The 15,890-nt window shown below is 35.5% G+C and overlaps 1 protein-coding gene and 1 long non-coding RNA gene across 2 annotated transcripts in view; one reads left to right on the top strand and one right to left on the bottom strand.

Moving 5' to 3' along the window:
- Nucleotides 1-14,601, bottom strand: part of LOC125384790 — a 48,203-nt gene extending 33,602 nt beyond the window's left edge. The window contains exons 1-6 of the long non-coding RNA XR_007223561.1: nucleotides 14,533-14,601; nucleotides 14,146-14,454; nucleotides 11,885-12,024; nucleotides 11,650-11,769; nucleotides 10,637-10,930; nucleotides 10,376-10,497 (exon numbers count right to left, since the gene is read on the bottom strand). This is a non-coding gene — a long non-coding RNA (uncharacterized LOC125384790). The remainder of the gene's footprint in view (nucleotides 1-10,375; nucleotides 10,498-10,636; nucleotides 10,931-11,649; nucleotides 11,770-11,884; nucleotides 12,025-14,145; nucleotides 14,455-14,532) is intronic.
- LOC125384789 overlaps nucleotides 11,024-15,890 on the top strand; it is a 30,284-nt gene continuing 25,417 nt past the window's right edge. Inside the window, exon 1 of the mRNA XM_048404690.1 lies at nucleotides 11,024-11,057. Coding sequence (XP_048260647.1) covers nucleotides 11,039-11,057 — 19 coding nt within the window. The 5' untranslated portion in view covers nucleotides 11,024-11,038. The remainder of the gene's footprint in view (nucleotides 11,058-15,890) is intronic.

Below are 15,890 nucleotides of genomic sequence, written 5' to 3'. Positions count from 1 at the left end.
ACACACTTACGTATGTAACTGCGATAACAAAACTTTCCAACGGTTTCGTCGATACAAGTATAACATCGAAGCGTAAGTGCCAATAGGCCTAACCAGTCATCGATATCCCTACAATCCCTCCACCAAATATTTGGAAAAAGACGTGACGAAAATGACGTTCCTAAACGAAAATTCGTTTCCTTTTGTCGTCTCTCAATATCCCCACTGCGCACGCGATTGGTAGGCGTCCTTGACCGTTGTCACGTGTCAACGGTCACGGACGAAAATGACGTTCGAAAAATAAAATTCCTTTCTTTTTGTCGCTTCTCAATATCCCCACTGCGCACGCGGTTGGTAGGCGTCCGCTACCGTTGCCACGTGTCAACGGTCAAGGACGAAAGGACGTTCGAAAAGGAAAATTCCTTTCTTTTTGTCGTCTCTCAATATCTCTACTGCGCACGCGGTTGGTAGGCGTCCGCTACCGTTGCCACGTGTCAACGGTCAAGGACGAAAGGACGTTCGAAAAGGAAAATTCCTTTCTTTTTGTCGTCTCTCAATATCTCTACTGCGCACGCGGTTGGTAGGTGTCCGCCACCATTGCCACGTGTAAACGGTCACGGACGAAAATGACGTTGGAAAAATTAAATTCCTTTCTTTTTGTCGTCTCTCAATATCCCCACTACGCACGCGGTTGGTGGGCGTCCGTGACCGTTGTCGTGTAACAATGGTCGTGGACGAAAATGAAGTTTGAAAACTAAAATTCCTTTCTTTTTGTCGTCTCTCAATATCTCTACTGCGCACGCGGTTGGTAGGCGTCCGCTACCGTTGCCACGTGTCAACGGTCAAGGACGAAAATGACGTTCGAAAAATAAAATTCCTTTCTTTTTGTCGTCTCTCAATATCTCTACTGCGCACGCGGTTGGTAGGTGTCCGCCACCATTGCCACGTGTAAACGGTCACGGACGAAAATGACGTTGGAAAAATTAAATTCCTTTCTTTTTGTCGTCTCTCAATATCCCCACTACGCACGCGGTTGGTGGGCGTCCGTGACCGTTGTCGTGTAACAATGGTCGTGGACGAAAATGAAGTTTGAAAACTAAAATTCCTTTCTTTTTGTCGTCTCTCAATATCTCTACTGCGCACGCGGTTGGTAGGCGTCCGCTACCGTTGCCACGTGTCAACGGTCAAGGACGAAAATGACGTTCGAAAAATAAAATTCCTTTCTTTTTGTCGTCTCTCAATATCTCTACTACGCACGCGGTTGGTAGGCGTCCGCCACCATTGCCACGTGTAAACGGTCAAGGACGAAAGGACGTTCGAAAAGGAAAATTACTTTCTTTTTGTCGCCTCTCAATATCTCCACTACGCACGCGGTTGGTAGGCGTCCGCTACCGTTGCCACGTGTAAACGGTCACGGACGAAAATGACGTTGGAAAAATTAAATTCCTTTCTTTTTGTCGTCTCTCAATGTCCCCACTACGCACACGGTTGGTGGGCGTCCGTGACCGTTGTCGTGTAACAATGGTCGTGGACGAAAATGAAGTTTGAAAACTAAAATTCCTTTCTTTTTGTCGTCTCTCAATATCTCTACTGCGCACGCGGTTGGTAGGCGTCCGCTACCGTTGCCACGTGTCAACGGTCAAGGACGAAAGGACGTTCGAAAAATAAAATTCCTTTCTTTTTGTCGTCTCTCAATATCTCTACTGCGCACGCGGTTGGTAGGTGTCCGCCACCATTGCCACGTGTAAACGGTCACGGACGAAAATGACGTTTGAAAAATAAAATTCCTTTCTTTTTGTCGCCTCTCAATATCCCTACTACGCACACGGTTGGTAGGCGTCCGCGACCGTTGTTACGTGACAACGGTCACGGACGCCCACCAACCGCGTGCGTAGTGGGGATATTAAAGGGCGACAAAAGGAAACGAATCGGATCAAGAAAACATTTGTTGAATCGAGAGTTGTACGTAAAGAATCGAAAACGAGAATTGTTAATAAATATACTATTAAACATCTACACATCCTGCACCAAATAACCTCACGTATTTACCGTACGAATGTGCGTGCGTTATTAGACGAACGCATTATATATATATTTCGCATTTTCAGTCTTCGTCGTCGTCGATCCTTATCGTTTGAAAAGTCGTACGGTTCCAGAGCATTTGGTCGCAGTCGCAGACCTTTCGGTTAGCGAGCTCGTTAGCGACTGTCTTATGAAACTCTGGGCAAAGAATCACGAGAACTGCGTGCGGATGGCGAAGTATGAACCTACAGTTTTAGGTCTGAATTTAGATCCCGAACGATCGGAACCACACTGAGACAAACGTCTGTCTTTCTTTGTATATTTACGGAAATAACGCGAGACGAAAAATGTAAGACGCAAGTTGTATCCCAACTTCTTCGAAGGTCGACGTCAGACGCATATCGATGGAAGCTAAAGGTTTTTCGTCATTGCGCCAGTCATTTCCACCGTGTTTTTACCAACACCTGTCAAATTGGCGGGCAAAGGAAAACGCGTATCTTCTTTCCAAACGACCAATCTAATTTAAAATAATTCGGTGTTGGTTGCACGAAGCAAGGGATTTGTCTGGAATAAAATGTTTTAACTATCAAAGATACAATGGCCAAAATGTTCTTAAAAAAGATTTAATTTATTTATACGATATGAAGCTGTTAGTTGTTGCGACCTTTCTGAGAAGCGTGTTAAAATGCGTCGCGAAAAGTAAGCGACGACGAGTATACTCGTGAAACGTGGAGTATGCGTGGCTGTTATAACACAGAATTAATATTCCACGGATGCTCTGACAAGCATATAGCCTGAATTGCCACGTATTTTTCGAACCATTGAAAAGATCCTTTGGTTCTAATTTGCATTTCTACTCGAAATACGTTTATCGAATTATACAGGCACGATTTTTTGTTCCGCAAACTTTTCCCATATTTCACGCAACTTGAATATCCATTCTTCCAGAACCTCTCAGGCTTTCCGGCGGGAAACTTTTCAATATGATTTTTTACATCGTCCAAAGAGTTAAAAATCCGAACGAACTTTCCCAGCAGCGTTTAACACGTGTAATATTTTATTAAAAATCAACGAGCATATTTAAAAACATTTACAGTAACGTTTTTTCAGCGTGATATGCTTAAAAACATAAATGAAAACATACTTGAAATTTCCTCAATGGAAAGGTACTAAGCAAAGCTTTTATTTTATTAAATTCCTTAAAAATCGGAACGAACTTTCCGACCAACCGATATTATACCTAATATATCGATAACGATTTCGTATTATCCATCGTATCCATCGTATCCATTCGTATTACACATCGAAGATGTAAAGGAGATTGCAACGATTTGTCTGAAAGTTTGTGACCATCACGGGTGAACGAGATCCGATATCTCCGAAAAAAAAGAACGAATTAGAATGCGTGCAAATGACAAAGAGGAAAATTAATTGTTTATCCTTTCGCGTAGTCGATGTTCTACTATTCTGTCAATTTGACATATTTGAAACGAGAGACGCATTAAGTCGCAAAAATGACAGGGGTTGATCTTTTGCGTCGAATCAAACGAATTCGAAGAGGAAGCTTAAAACGTTTCCTGAAAAGATGAACGCAATTCAACCTTCGTATTCCTTCGAATTTCCGCTTGTCGAACCTCATTTGCTCGACGTTTTCGATAAGAAGAAACCTCTAGAACTCGGAAATTTTTGCTCATCCCTTGGGCTTCGAGCTAACAAGGTTCGACTTTAGCATTTTACGTTATGAACACTTTACATACATAGAGGAAAGTGGCCAAATATGGAACAGGTCTCCCTTTCTTTCTTAATCCGATCGATGATGAATGTCTGCCAAACGACTATAGGCTACTTCACTCAGTTAGTCGTTCATTTTCTGAACGTTTATTTTGCCAGAAACTATTTTCGCTAAATTTTAGATTTATTATTCTGGTGGCAAAATGTGGATCATCGAGTAGTCAAACAATTTGATGCTCGGATCTCGATGATTGCGAACAACTACATTTCTGTTCTGTTAACCGATGTGAGTGTTCCATATTTTACCTTTTCTGCGATGTCGATTCGATATTAAGAATTTATTTATAACGTTAGAGGTATAAGGCTAACACTTAGATGGAGCGTAATTACAAGAATCTTTTACGTATCGCAACTGAGGGTAAAATAAAAAAAGAATAAAATAAAAGAATAATAAAAATAAGGTTTTGCGTGTGTGTGTGTGTGTGTGTGTGTGTGTATGATTAAGCGAGAATACAAGGCAAGAGGGAGGATAATTATTGTAAATCGAGTTTATGGCCAGCAGTCTAAACATAAAGTATACTACGTTGCAAGCTACGTATGCGAGTGAACGTAAAAACTGTATTACTAGCGTTACGTTACAAGGCACACGCACGACCGAAATGACAAAGTTAGGATAAAAAGATTAGAAAATAAAACCAAGCACACTGTAATGGTATTCCGCGACGTATTTTATTCTGTAACGTTATATCTGGTATGGTTATACCTTTCGATAAAAATCACAGATAATAAACCGAGTCTCCGTTTCAATTGTAAGAAAATAAATTTCATTTTGTATTATGTGACGTTGCACTTTGTACAGCAAATCAACCGTTTCTCATATTTCGAAATATACACATAGCGTTTTATGCGTAAGGAGAGATAAGAAGCACACGGGACACTTGTGTACGTACGTTGTAAAGGACTTTCAATTTTGCATATGTGTCATCACGCATGATATAACCGGACCAAAACAGTGGATACGGCGATATGTGTTTGACACGGCCAACCAGCGTTTGATTTGCGTTGAAATCAAATTTTTCGGTTCAACTTCACCGAAACTTGGCGCTGAAATAACGCGTGATACACATAGCTTGCATTTCACTCTCAATATTATTTTGATCGATATCCGAGCCGAAAGTACTTGCCATTTCGATTCAATAACGCACTTACGTATTTATATCTCATTTATATGTGTCCTATGGTTTTAAAAATATTACGAGGCTGTACATGACGATAACAAGCGAAACGAGAAAGTAGAATATTGCTTGACTTTCGATGTTACATCGATGTTTTAGCTGTATATTCTACGATCGATGGAAATTCGTCAAGCACAATGAAATTTGAATTTTAATCAAACCTTCGAACTAAAAGTATTTTCCATTTCGATCTCATAATACAAATTCTATGCCATATATTCGTCATGTCTTTTGAAATATTATTCTCCGATCACGATAACAATAATGACAATGACGTAGAATACATTTAACTTTGCACATTATATCCGTTATTATATATTCTAATATTATATATTCTGCAACCGATTAAAATTTCCAAAGTACAAATCGAATTTCAACTAAAGTTGATTAAAATCAACTGTTCGAACCGAAGGTATTTTCCATTTTGACTTAATAACGCAAATAATAACAAGAATACTTATTCATATTTTTTCTTCTGTCTAAATATTATTACAATCATGCAAGGTGGTGTGCAACGATAATAAAAAAATCGAGATGACAGAAATGGCCCTTAAACTGCGCAACTATACGTGCAATTCCAAGCATTTCAATAACAGTCCCCGGAGTAGGAAACACTTCAAGTATGCGCTATCCTTGAATAAAGGAGTTAGACAAACTGACCGTCTACTCATTGTGGAAGCGCTCGATAATTACCAGTTCCTGGGGATTTTCTTCCTTACCGGTGTCCTCAATGAAAAGTTAGTCCATGTATATTACTTTAAAGATTCAACCGGGATAATTAAGTTTCGAAAGTCCTTTAGACGCAATCGTTTTACGGAAGCCGGAAAAAGAAGAGAAATTAAATTTCGTGCTACAACGTTCGTATAAATATCAGATTTTAGATGCAAAGTTTCCAATATATTTTTCGATCTTTTTTTTTCTCCATTCGATATGATGATTACGGTGACTCGAAGTTGTTCCCATTCGTTAGAAGATGCGTATGTACTAACAATTAAATAATTTCCTTATAAAAGGAAAGAAACTTTTGGGACAAAGTAATATGTTCCTTCTTACGATAAAATACCCACTGTACGTAATATTTGCGCGCAACGATGGTAACAATAATATTAATTTCTTGATCCTTTTTTGTTTTTATTTGTACAAGGTTTACGATAGTTTCATTAATATAATTGCGCGTAATTAACGACATTAAAATGCGATCGATCGATACTCATTGAAGACTGGGTTGTTTAAATTGGAAGTTTCCATAACATTCATCCCTAATCATCTATGCAGATTCGAGATATGTACCGTTATACCGTGTTGCGTGAACAACGAAATAAGCGTAACCCGTATCATCGGTTGACACAGCCAACATAGTTAAGGTAAACCAATTAAGGCAACGAGTAAGTAAAACGATTACCCTTCACGTTTTCTCCACGTTATAATCGTGTACGATCCGCCTACCATGAGAAAGATTATTTGGCAATAGACAAAAAATAGTAAAAAGTCATGTAACAACTATAGCAAGAATCCGATATTAACCGGTTAACCGAGTCATTTTTTAAACTAGTTTTTTAAACGTAATTTATTTTTAACGGAAATTAAACGTCGCGTAGATAAAAGAACAGCAATTGGTAATTTGTATACTGTTCGTGGATTTCTAGCCATGGAACGTTAAAAACATAGACAGTTAAAATACTATAATAATACGAATCCGACAGACAAGCAACGATAATTTATTGAAAATTGGTAATGAAAAACGAACGGAATTTGCAAGAAAACAACGTTATAAGTTGTTATTTTTAATATTAGACGCTTGCCTATTATTGGGTTGGCTGGCAACTTAGCGATTGTGGATTTTGTCATTAGGTGGTATTGACAAAATTCGCAATCACATAGATGCCAACCCAATATTTATCGTATGCAAGAAGAACCTTACGATATCTCGAGCGATTTTAATCGAGGTATAGTTGCAAACAACTTTTTTCATTAACTGCTGCAACTGCTATCTTAAAGTATATAAGCACGAGCGGAATATTTGGAAAAGAAGCGAAGAAAGAAACGTTTTGCGTTTGTAACAAAATTGAAGGACGAACATCTTTTAGACAAACTGTCAAGGCGGATATTCATAAATAAAATTGTTCGTTGTATGACTACGGATACGGTGAAGAAAGCTTTCTCGCTTTAGTTAGAGTTTAGACATTCCCACGTCGGATAAATAGATTCGCAAAGCGGAAATAATAGTCTTGCGAGTTCTTCTCGCGAAAAGTACGACGTTGGCTGATAACGAATTAACGAAACTTTACGAGATCTTGTACGTCGTGTAATTGGGAACTTCGTTCGGGTACGAATGAAACTTGTACAGGAGCGACGGGAAGCATAATATCGCCGACAGCCTCAAAATATTTAAAACAGCCACAATGTGATCAAATCGCGAGTTTAAACGAATGATCCGTTAATAAATATCAGACGAAGCAGGGAATTGTTTTGACGGAAAGGTAATAAAAATTGGTTCAAGTTCGTGGAATTTTCCTTCCGATGCCAAAATACCTGATGGAAATATCTACGTTAAATTTTTGAGATTCGAAGTTTAGCGAAAGAAATAATTTGATTCTAACGACAAGTTCTTCGTGTATCATAATCTTTCATAAGCAGATTAATAAGCAGATTAATAAGCAGATCAACAAATACCGTCGACATCTTTAGCTAATTATGCAATAACGACGATGAAATCATTGAATATATTCGTTTAACCGCATCGCAATTATGGTACAGATATCTCACGACATTGCATATACACAGCCCGTACGATGGCCACGGACAAGTTATTTCACGACGCAATACGTTTGTACGACGCTACGAATGCGTTATTTCGCAACACAATACCGTTCGTACATTCCCACGGACGAGATATTCCCCGCGTCTGTTTTTCCGCAATTAAGCACAGCTCTCGCCCTAATAAACAAACACTTGCTTTTATACGAGACGTTTTTGTCACATTCGGATACGTATTATAATTTATCTCACAAATTTCCTGCCTTTCTATCCACTGTATACGTCAGAGACGAAGATTTCTAGTAGAAACACAATTCCATTGATTTTAACATCCAGATGAAATACGTACGATACACGTATTGCGTAATATTTGTATCATTATGTATGTATCATTATGTTAATACAAATCTATACAATATATTCTTACAGGATTTATCATAATCGACAACGTAACGATCTGCAATGTTCATGAAACTTCGAATCAAAACATCGATAAAAACGGGATCGACGAAGCAGAAAATACGAATCCCGTCGGATGCAATCCGACAGTTTAAAATCTGTTGTTCTTGATATCCGATCTTACTTTAAAATCGAAGCGTTCGTAAACCGATTAAAATCATAACTGCTTAATTACGATAATCAGGTGAACTCATTGGCCAAGGATCAAGGGTCTAGAATTAATATCGAGCTTAGTTGTTGGGTCACAAATAGGTCGTATACACCCGCTTGATGGCTATTCGACGTGCTTTGACCATAAAGGTTCGCAATACTAGAGTATCTTCAACGAAACGCAGTGTAACGTTGCAGCAGACAATGAGAGGCACCGACGTGAAAACGTACATACTTCATGGCTGCTGTCCCTTTCATTCTCGCTTTCTTCTTAACTGACTAAGAACGAGGAAAGGAAAAAAGACTTGTTCTCGACTTTTCATTTCATCCCTTACGTTACACGAAGGCATTGTCAGCGTCTCTTTGAGATTTTGCTCGGCGCGTTTCTTTCGCGTCGCCTATCGTCGATGCGCGATATTATTCGATATCAACGAAACAACGCCATTAAGACACGTATGGTCTCGCCCTTGTAACGCCACTGTGGCTGGGAAACTATATTACGCGTGATATAAAACGTATTATAGCAACGTGATATAAAGCGATAAAAATTATGTGGTTTATATAGTTTGTATCTTCTACTTCTTTTAAGACAGGGAAATTTATAGCGGCGAGGATTTGTAGAGCGACAAGTAGGTACATACGTTGATTTTTAAAGGCTTGTACAAGATTTTTAAGCGGAAATTCAATTTCGTTGGATTCTGTTTAATTGGATTTGAATTTTTAAAAGGTAATGAATTTTCCCGATCGAACTGTTAGTTTAAGCGCGGCCTTTAATTGTATCACGAACATTATTTTACGTTACTCTGAAACGTTTCCTCTATGTAATATATTCAATGTTTGTATACGCGATCTTCGCCTTAAGAATTACTCAAATATTTGGTTTTAATACGAAGGATTGTTTTAAAGATCATTTTCACCTCTATAAATATTTATTGTGTAAACCGTGTGTATAATTTGCGTAAAGCTTAAAAGATTTCCAATTTAACATTCGCACGTGAATTAAGACTGTTACTTGGAAAAATCATCGAACTCAAGAACCACACTCTTCCTCGCGTTCAAACTTATCCGCCTGTGCAGTTCGTAAATTCACTTCTTAGGTTTCTAATGAATTTTCAAAATAAACCTTCAACCTATCTATGTATGTATCTATACGATTAAACAAACCGTGGATTTTTATGCATTTCTAAATAATTCGTAGATATTATTCTAAATATCCATGGAACTATCGATTAAAGAATTATTATTCACGAGAATATAAGAAACAAAGTAGTAGTATACTTATAGCATTCTATCTATTCACATTAAATAAGTGACATTTAAGTTAAAAAATTATTTGCATATTATTATTTATACACTTTTGTTTGCATATATCATTATAAAAATTAATGGAATAAACTAATAGGATAACATATTTCTTAAACAAATGGAAAAATGAAAAGTCGATGGATTTTCATTTAACAAGCATTTAAATTTTCATTTAATACGAATCAATTCGTTTCGCTAAAGACACTAAAAATTGATTATTAAAATAGAATTATACGTTTCATATATTTTACACTAGTTCTCGTTGTCATATGATTACAATAACCTTAATGAATAAACGATCCTAAACAGTAACAGCATAAACGAGCTTATCTCAAGTATATCAATATTATACCAATATGTAGAAGTTTATATTTCCAAAATACCTGTCTTTAAAAGTAAAATAATAGCAAACAAGGCAGTAAATAAAGTAAACGATCGTATTGCTCAACAGTCTTAACAAATAAAGCAACGATGCTAAAAGTAACAAAAATTGCTCCATAGCATATGTCCTCACAATTAAATTACGAATTAAAAAGGAGAATAGGAGTAAAATTAACAAATCGAATGTAAGCAAATGAAAGAATCATTCTGTATTATGTTTCCCTCGCTAGTGGCGGGATATTCAAACTTTTAATAATGATAGCGTCTCTTCAATCAAGAAATCACGCATCCAAAAACTTTTACCTCGTAATAACGGTATTATTATACCATCGAATAAGTAAAAAATTAACACTCACCATGAAACCGGTATAAGTAACGAAGATTTACAGCTTTGGCCTTTGCGAGACAATATGCCCTACTGCGCAGTTATAGGCGTAGATTGTACACCCGAATTGTCCCGTTTGTCGATGGATATTACCTGCAACAACTTCCGTGATACATTTCTTGCGCTACGCGAATAGATGCACCTGTTTGCGTGCCGCTTAATATCGCGTACGCACGAAACAGCTCGAGAATTATCCACGAATTCTACGAATTCGCAGTTACTAATCGCTTACCAAACGTCGATTATATCGTTAGCGCTTGAAAAGACATTCGAATGTAATTATTGCAAAAGATAAAGGAGCTTTGTAAAATAGACAATCCAATTCCTATCGCGTTCACAGTCGAAGCGGTACTGTGAGGCTCGTTGCGACCCGGCGTCCCTTTATACGATCGACCCCCGAGCTCAATAGCCAATCAGCGTTACGCATTCTCCAACGTTCAAAATCCTTCCGTTGGATCCACGGACGGCCGATGTCAGTTATGTGAGGGGGTGGAAAGCACTTTTGGCGGTATCACGTGTTGCTTCGCTGTAAACATGGACGATCTGGATTTGATTCAATTATCCAAAGCGAGAGAAACGGTGTTTGAGTGGTGGCGCGAAAATTACCGATTACGTTGCGCATATTGACAAAGTTATGGCGAGGGATCTGTATGGTATGTACTATATAGCTTTTCTCGCGGGCTATGTTTCTTTATATTGTATATCGAAGTACGCACCTAACGTTTCAAGAGAAGCTTTGCATGCCTTGTATAACTTGAACTGTAGTTTAGATTTACAACTTTACTTTAGTCTTTATGTTTTCTTACTTTTCAAGAGGTAATCTGCGATACTTGTAAATAGATACTACATATATATGTACGTTAACTTGTAATGTGTAATATTCCTGTTTGGTTAGGTCTACATTTTCTAATGTGACAAATATCTGTATGGTGGCCATCTTGTACAAGTAAACTGATATTATTAGCGTAATTTTACAAATTACAAGTCATAAATTATTCCTTTTTCCAAACAAGGAAATATACGAGAAAAAATAGATCAGATTCTTACGATTATTTTTGTGAAGTTTTGTAATATACGAATTAGCATTTTTTTTTTCTTTTTTTTTTTGCATTTGAAAAAATCATGTATTCAAGTATTCATGAGAAAGGGGAGACAGAAAAGAAATGCAAAGATGGAAAGTTTCGAATATGTAAAACGTAGTGAAATCCGTAAATGATTTCATAACTGCTCTTGAACATTTCTTACAAACAAACGAGTCATCTCATAGTTTCCTACAGGAGAAGTACATATTCATCAGAAAAAATTCCATTGATGTTGTCTATGAATGCTTATGCATCCAGCGAAGTCTGTGATTATTTTCTTTATCTGGAAACATACGTTATAGTTTTGAAGGTTATTTTTACATTATTTGTTCACAATCGTTATAAAAAGACCGGAAATGTATTCAGGTCACGCACATGCTTTACTGCTTTATACGTACCATCGATGTTAAAAAACAACTCGTATCGAAAGGATTAATATAATTTTTATTTAAATTTTTTATTTCGTATTTATAGACGAAAACTGTGTTGTGTTGTTTGTCCGCAAATATGTAAAACGATTCCATTATATTATAAAGTTCTGAAAATCGATAGTTTTCGTTATACATTTCGTTAGTTAAAATAGTTAAATGACTTTCCAGAAACAAATCATGCTTCATGGACATTTTGAGCTTAATTAGCGTAAAAGTTAAACCTTGTTCTGTAATTAGTTAAGTTACATGAAATTAAATGGATTTCAAGTAGCTGGTATGTAAATGATACTTAAACTAACATGTAATGCTTAAGTCGTAAAATAAATATACATATTATAAAATCAGTTAAATTTAGGGAATCAATATCGATAAACGCGAAACTATAAATAACATCTTTAAGTCAAAGATTATTTGAAAGAATTTCAATTTCACTTCAAACTTGAAAGGATATTTCAGATCAAGTAAATAACAAATTTATACCGGTATAGTGATCTCATGTTTCTTGAATTCAAACAATTTGTGTAATCGGTACGAGAATGTATGCAATATGGGATATTAAAGAAAATCGCATTAGGCATTATTGCACCATGTACGTCATAAATCGTCGATGAAAGCTCTGAAGTGGACAAAAAAGTTTATAGCTTCGATAAATAAACTGTTCTTTGTAAATGATAGGTTAAAAAGTAGGTAATCAGCATTAATATCAATAGGATATTCCATCGAATAATTTTAAGAATCTTTGTATTATAACATATCCTTTAGATAAAAGATAATTGTTAGTTTTATAACGAAGAATCCACAAGTGTTTCCACAGTAACAAAGTAATTAACGTTTCCTTAAGGGACTAATTCTTGTTACAGATTTCTTTCACCTTCATCTTTGAAACTATTCATAAATTATATTTATATCTTTCAAAAAATCACATCCTAATCCTTAATAATGCTCACAGTTTTGTAGTATTTAATATCTTTTGATTTATTCGAGATTTCTTCAAATCTAATACAGAATTCAAAATGTTTCACGTATTTATTATAGTCTATAGATTATGCTTACAGACTTGGTTCATGTATGTAGGTATGTGTATTATATATTATTGTATTTAAGAATTTATATGATCGTCCCATGAAATACCTCTAGTCTGTAGGAAACAGTCTGTTGCTACTATGGTTTAGATGAAAGAATATTATGACATGTCGTTTAACTGTATGATACCATCTATTAATGTACCAACGATGACTTTAATGACAGTCTAATAGATATTGCGCTACAACTTTGATCGACGTGACTTATTTCTATGATGCACTTCGACAAGCTGATTTCAGCCAAATCAAGTCAAACGAAGTTTCTTATATTTAATATTCATATAAACTTACTATGCATGTACGTAGTTTGTTTCAATAGCATCTACGTACTTTAAGAAACTAGTTGATGACGTTGTTTCAATAACACAATCATAGTGGTTTTTAGAATAATCATGATTCGAACGCAGACTATTAGGGGATGATATGTTTTAAGAACAAAAATTATAGTTTTCCCTTCTAAAACATGAGATTGAGATTGAAATAATTTTGAAAGAAGAGCCAAATAATTTTAATTCTTTAACCATTTAACTCTACCTTAATAACAAAATACAAGAACGTGTTAAGTATACATTATTACTAATTTAATTATTTATATCACTAATAAACAATATTCTTAATTCGCAATTCTTATATCATTGAACTATACTATTAATGAAATGATTTTATATAACTTGCAATTCAATGGAATAAAAACATGAATGAAATATTTAAACATACCTACGTACATAGATTTCCAATAATTTTACCTAACTTTATGGATTAACACGTTACAATATATTTTGCATATATATACGGTATATATCTGTTACATTTATCAAAAATGATTCTTGTTCAATTACATTCGCCATTTATATCGCGGAAGCGTAAAATTATTTCAAACAATATGAAAATAATTTATCGTGAAAAATATTTTACGTATTGTTTCTCGTTTTTATCGTAAATTAAGCACGTTCCCATTTCTTGCCATAAGAAATAATGGATAATCGATAACAACAGCGTAACGAAAGTAAAAATTATTGTTCATTCACGTTTTGAACGTAATTTTATCAGCTGTACTTTTTCAGCTACTTTGATTTTACTTAATTTCAAAGAACATATTTAAATAATAGCTGGCTTAACGTATGAAATATAACGTCGAAACATTACCGCGACTGTCTTGAACAGATTTCCGCCTGTAGATGACTTTAAACGTTTCCGTATCTCGTAATTTGCGAGAAACGAATCTCATACATTTCTACAAGACCTTGCTCTGTCCATCTTGCAGTTCCTTCCTTGTTTGACTTTCAAATTTCCCCCTGGATTCTAGGCTGTTTCTGTCATATAGAGTGAAGAGTTCGCTGGCCCTCGAAGCAAAGAGACAAGCACATAGAAAGTCTGCCTTTGGGGTTGGAAGTAAGCATAATTTACGATACGATGATCTAATCCCTTCATCACGCTTGGAATATACATGGTTGCCTGTAAAAGGACGCAGTTTTATATTCAGCAAGTTGCAAAGAAAAGATCTATGTCATTTTGTGATCTTATAGTACTCACTCGAGAGAAAAGGAAATTTTAATCAACGTTATATAATATTTGAAATCCAATTGCTGGGTCAAGAAGAAGAGAAAAATATCCTTCGCCATTGATAAGAAATATTTCATTTGACTTTCTGTTTTAATATACTGCGGGCACGAGAAAATATTTGCGCGTGTCAATATTTTCCAATAAACCGTTTTCCTATCAGCTTTTATATTTCAAATCAAATCCTTATAATCGTATGAAAGTACCAGTAAATAATACCAAGTTTAATACATGTATCATGTATTTATATTCATATTATTTAAATACCTTTCGTAGTCACTGTATAACTGCCATCTGTGGATAATACATAATTCTCTATTTATTCCTTCTGTAGCCGATATTGCACGACATGCATTATTTATTGATTTGTACGTGTGTCCACAATAGGTAGATTTCTCTCTATGTGTATTCATAAAAAAAAATTCGTTGAATTCAAATCAGATGATGGAGGAGATTATTTTATTGGACACGTTTATTCTATCTATTCTATCGAGGGTTCGATTTAAACGTTCGATTTAAATGTTAAATAAAAAGTACGGTATATCAAATAAATAGGATTAATTTTTGGATCTACGCTTATCAGATATTTTATACTTCTCTCATTAAACATGTACTACAAATTTACGAAGTTTTAGATTACTTCCTTGTAACATTCTCTCTCTCTCTCTATATATATATATATATTTATATATATATATATATAAATATACAAATATGTACATATATGTAAGATCGTAATCCGGGGATAATTCAGGGATCTATTCTGTAGTCTGAAAATCGAGTTTTTATTATGGAGTAAATAATAAAATACAAAAATAAACAACAATTAATATGCGTCTATAACAATAAATAACAATAATTATATAAACGGGAAATAAGAAGTCTTTAGTACAATGTTTACCTGAAAATCGAGAATCGATTATCAACGTCCTGAGCTACCGATCTTTCTTCTTCAGTCTTTAAAATTTTAAATAACTATTCTGTAACCTTGTCTGTCTCTAATGTAACTCTCTGTCCGTCCGTTCGCGAAAAATTTGCTTCTTAAAATGGTCGTCCATAAAACAAAAGAAGGTCTGTCCATGAAACACAGCCTGTCGTGCTACCCGTAAAACAAAAAGAATCCCTATCCTACATGAACTCTAGGGAGTTTACACCGCCCCTCGAATGGGGAGTGGAACAGATTCCCTTCAGATCCCCGATTACCGTATTCCACTTCATATATGGAGTTTGAAATCCTTCTTAGAATTATGAAAGGTCCTTTCCTAATTTCTTCCAGCTTATTTCTATTCATTTTTTTTCCGTTATGGGTGAAGACCATATCACCGATTTTA

Source organism: Bombus terrestris, chromosome 3 (genome assembly GCF_910591885.1).
Source record: "Bombus terrestris chromosome 3, iyBomTerr1.2, whole genome shotgun sequence".
NCBI lineage: Eukaryota > Metazoa > Arthropoda > Insecta > Hymenoptera > Apidae > Bombus > Bombus terrestris.
The sequence above is the reverse complement of the archived record's forward strand: the minus strand, read 5'-3'. Positions and strand labels throughout refer to the sequence as shown.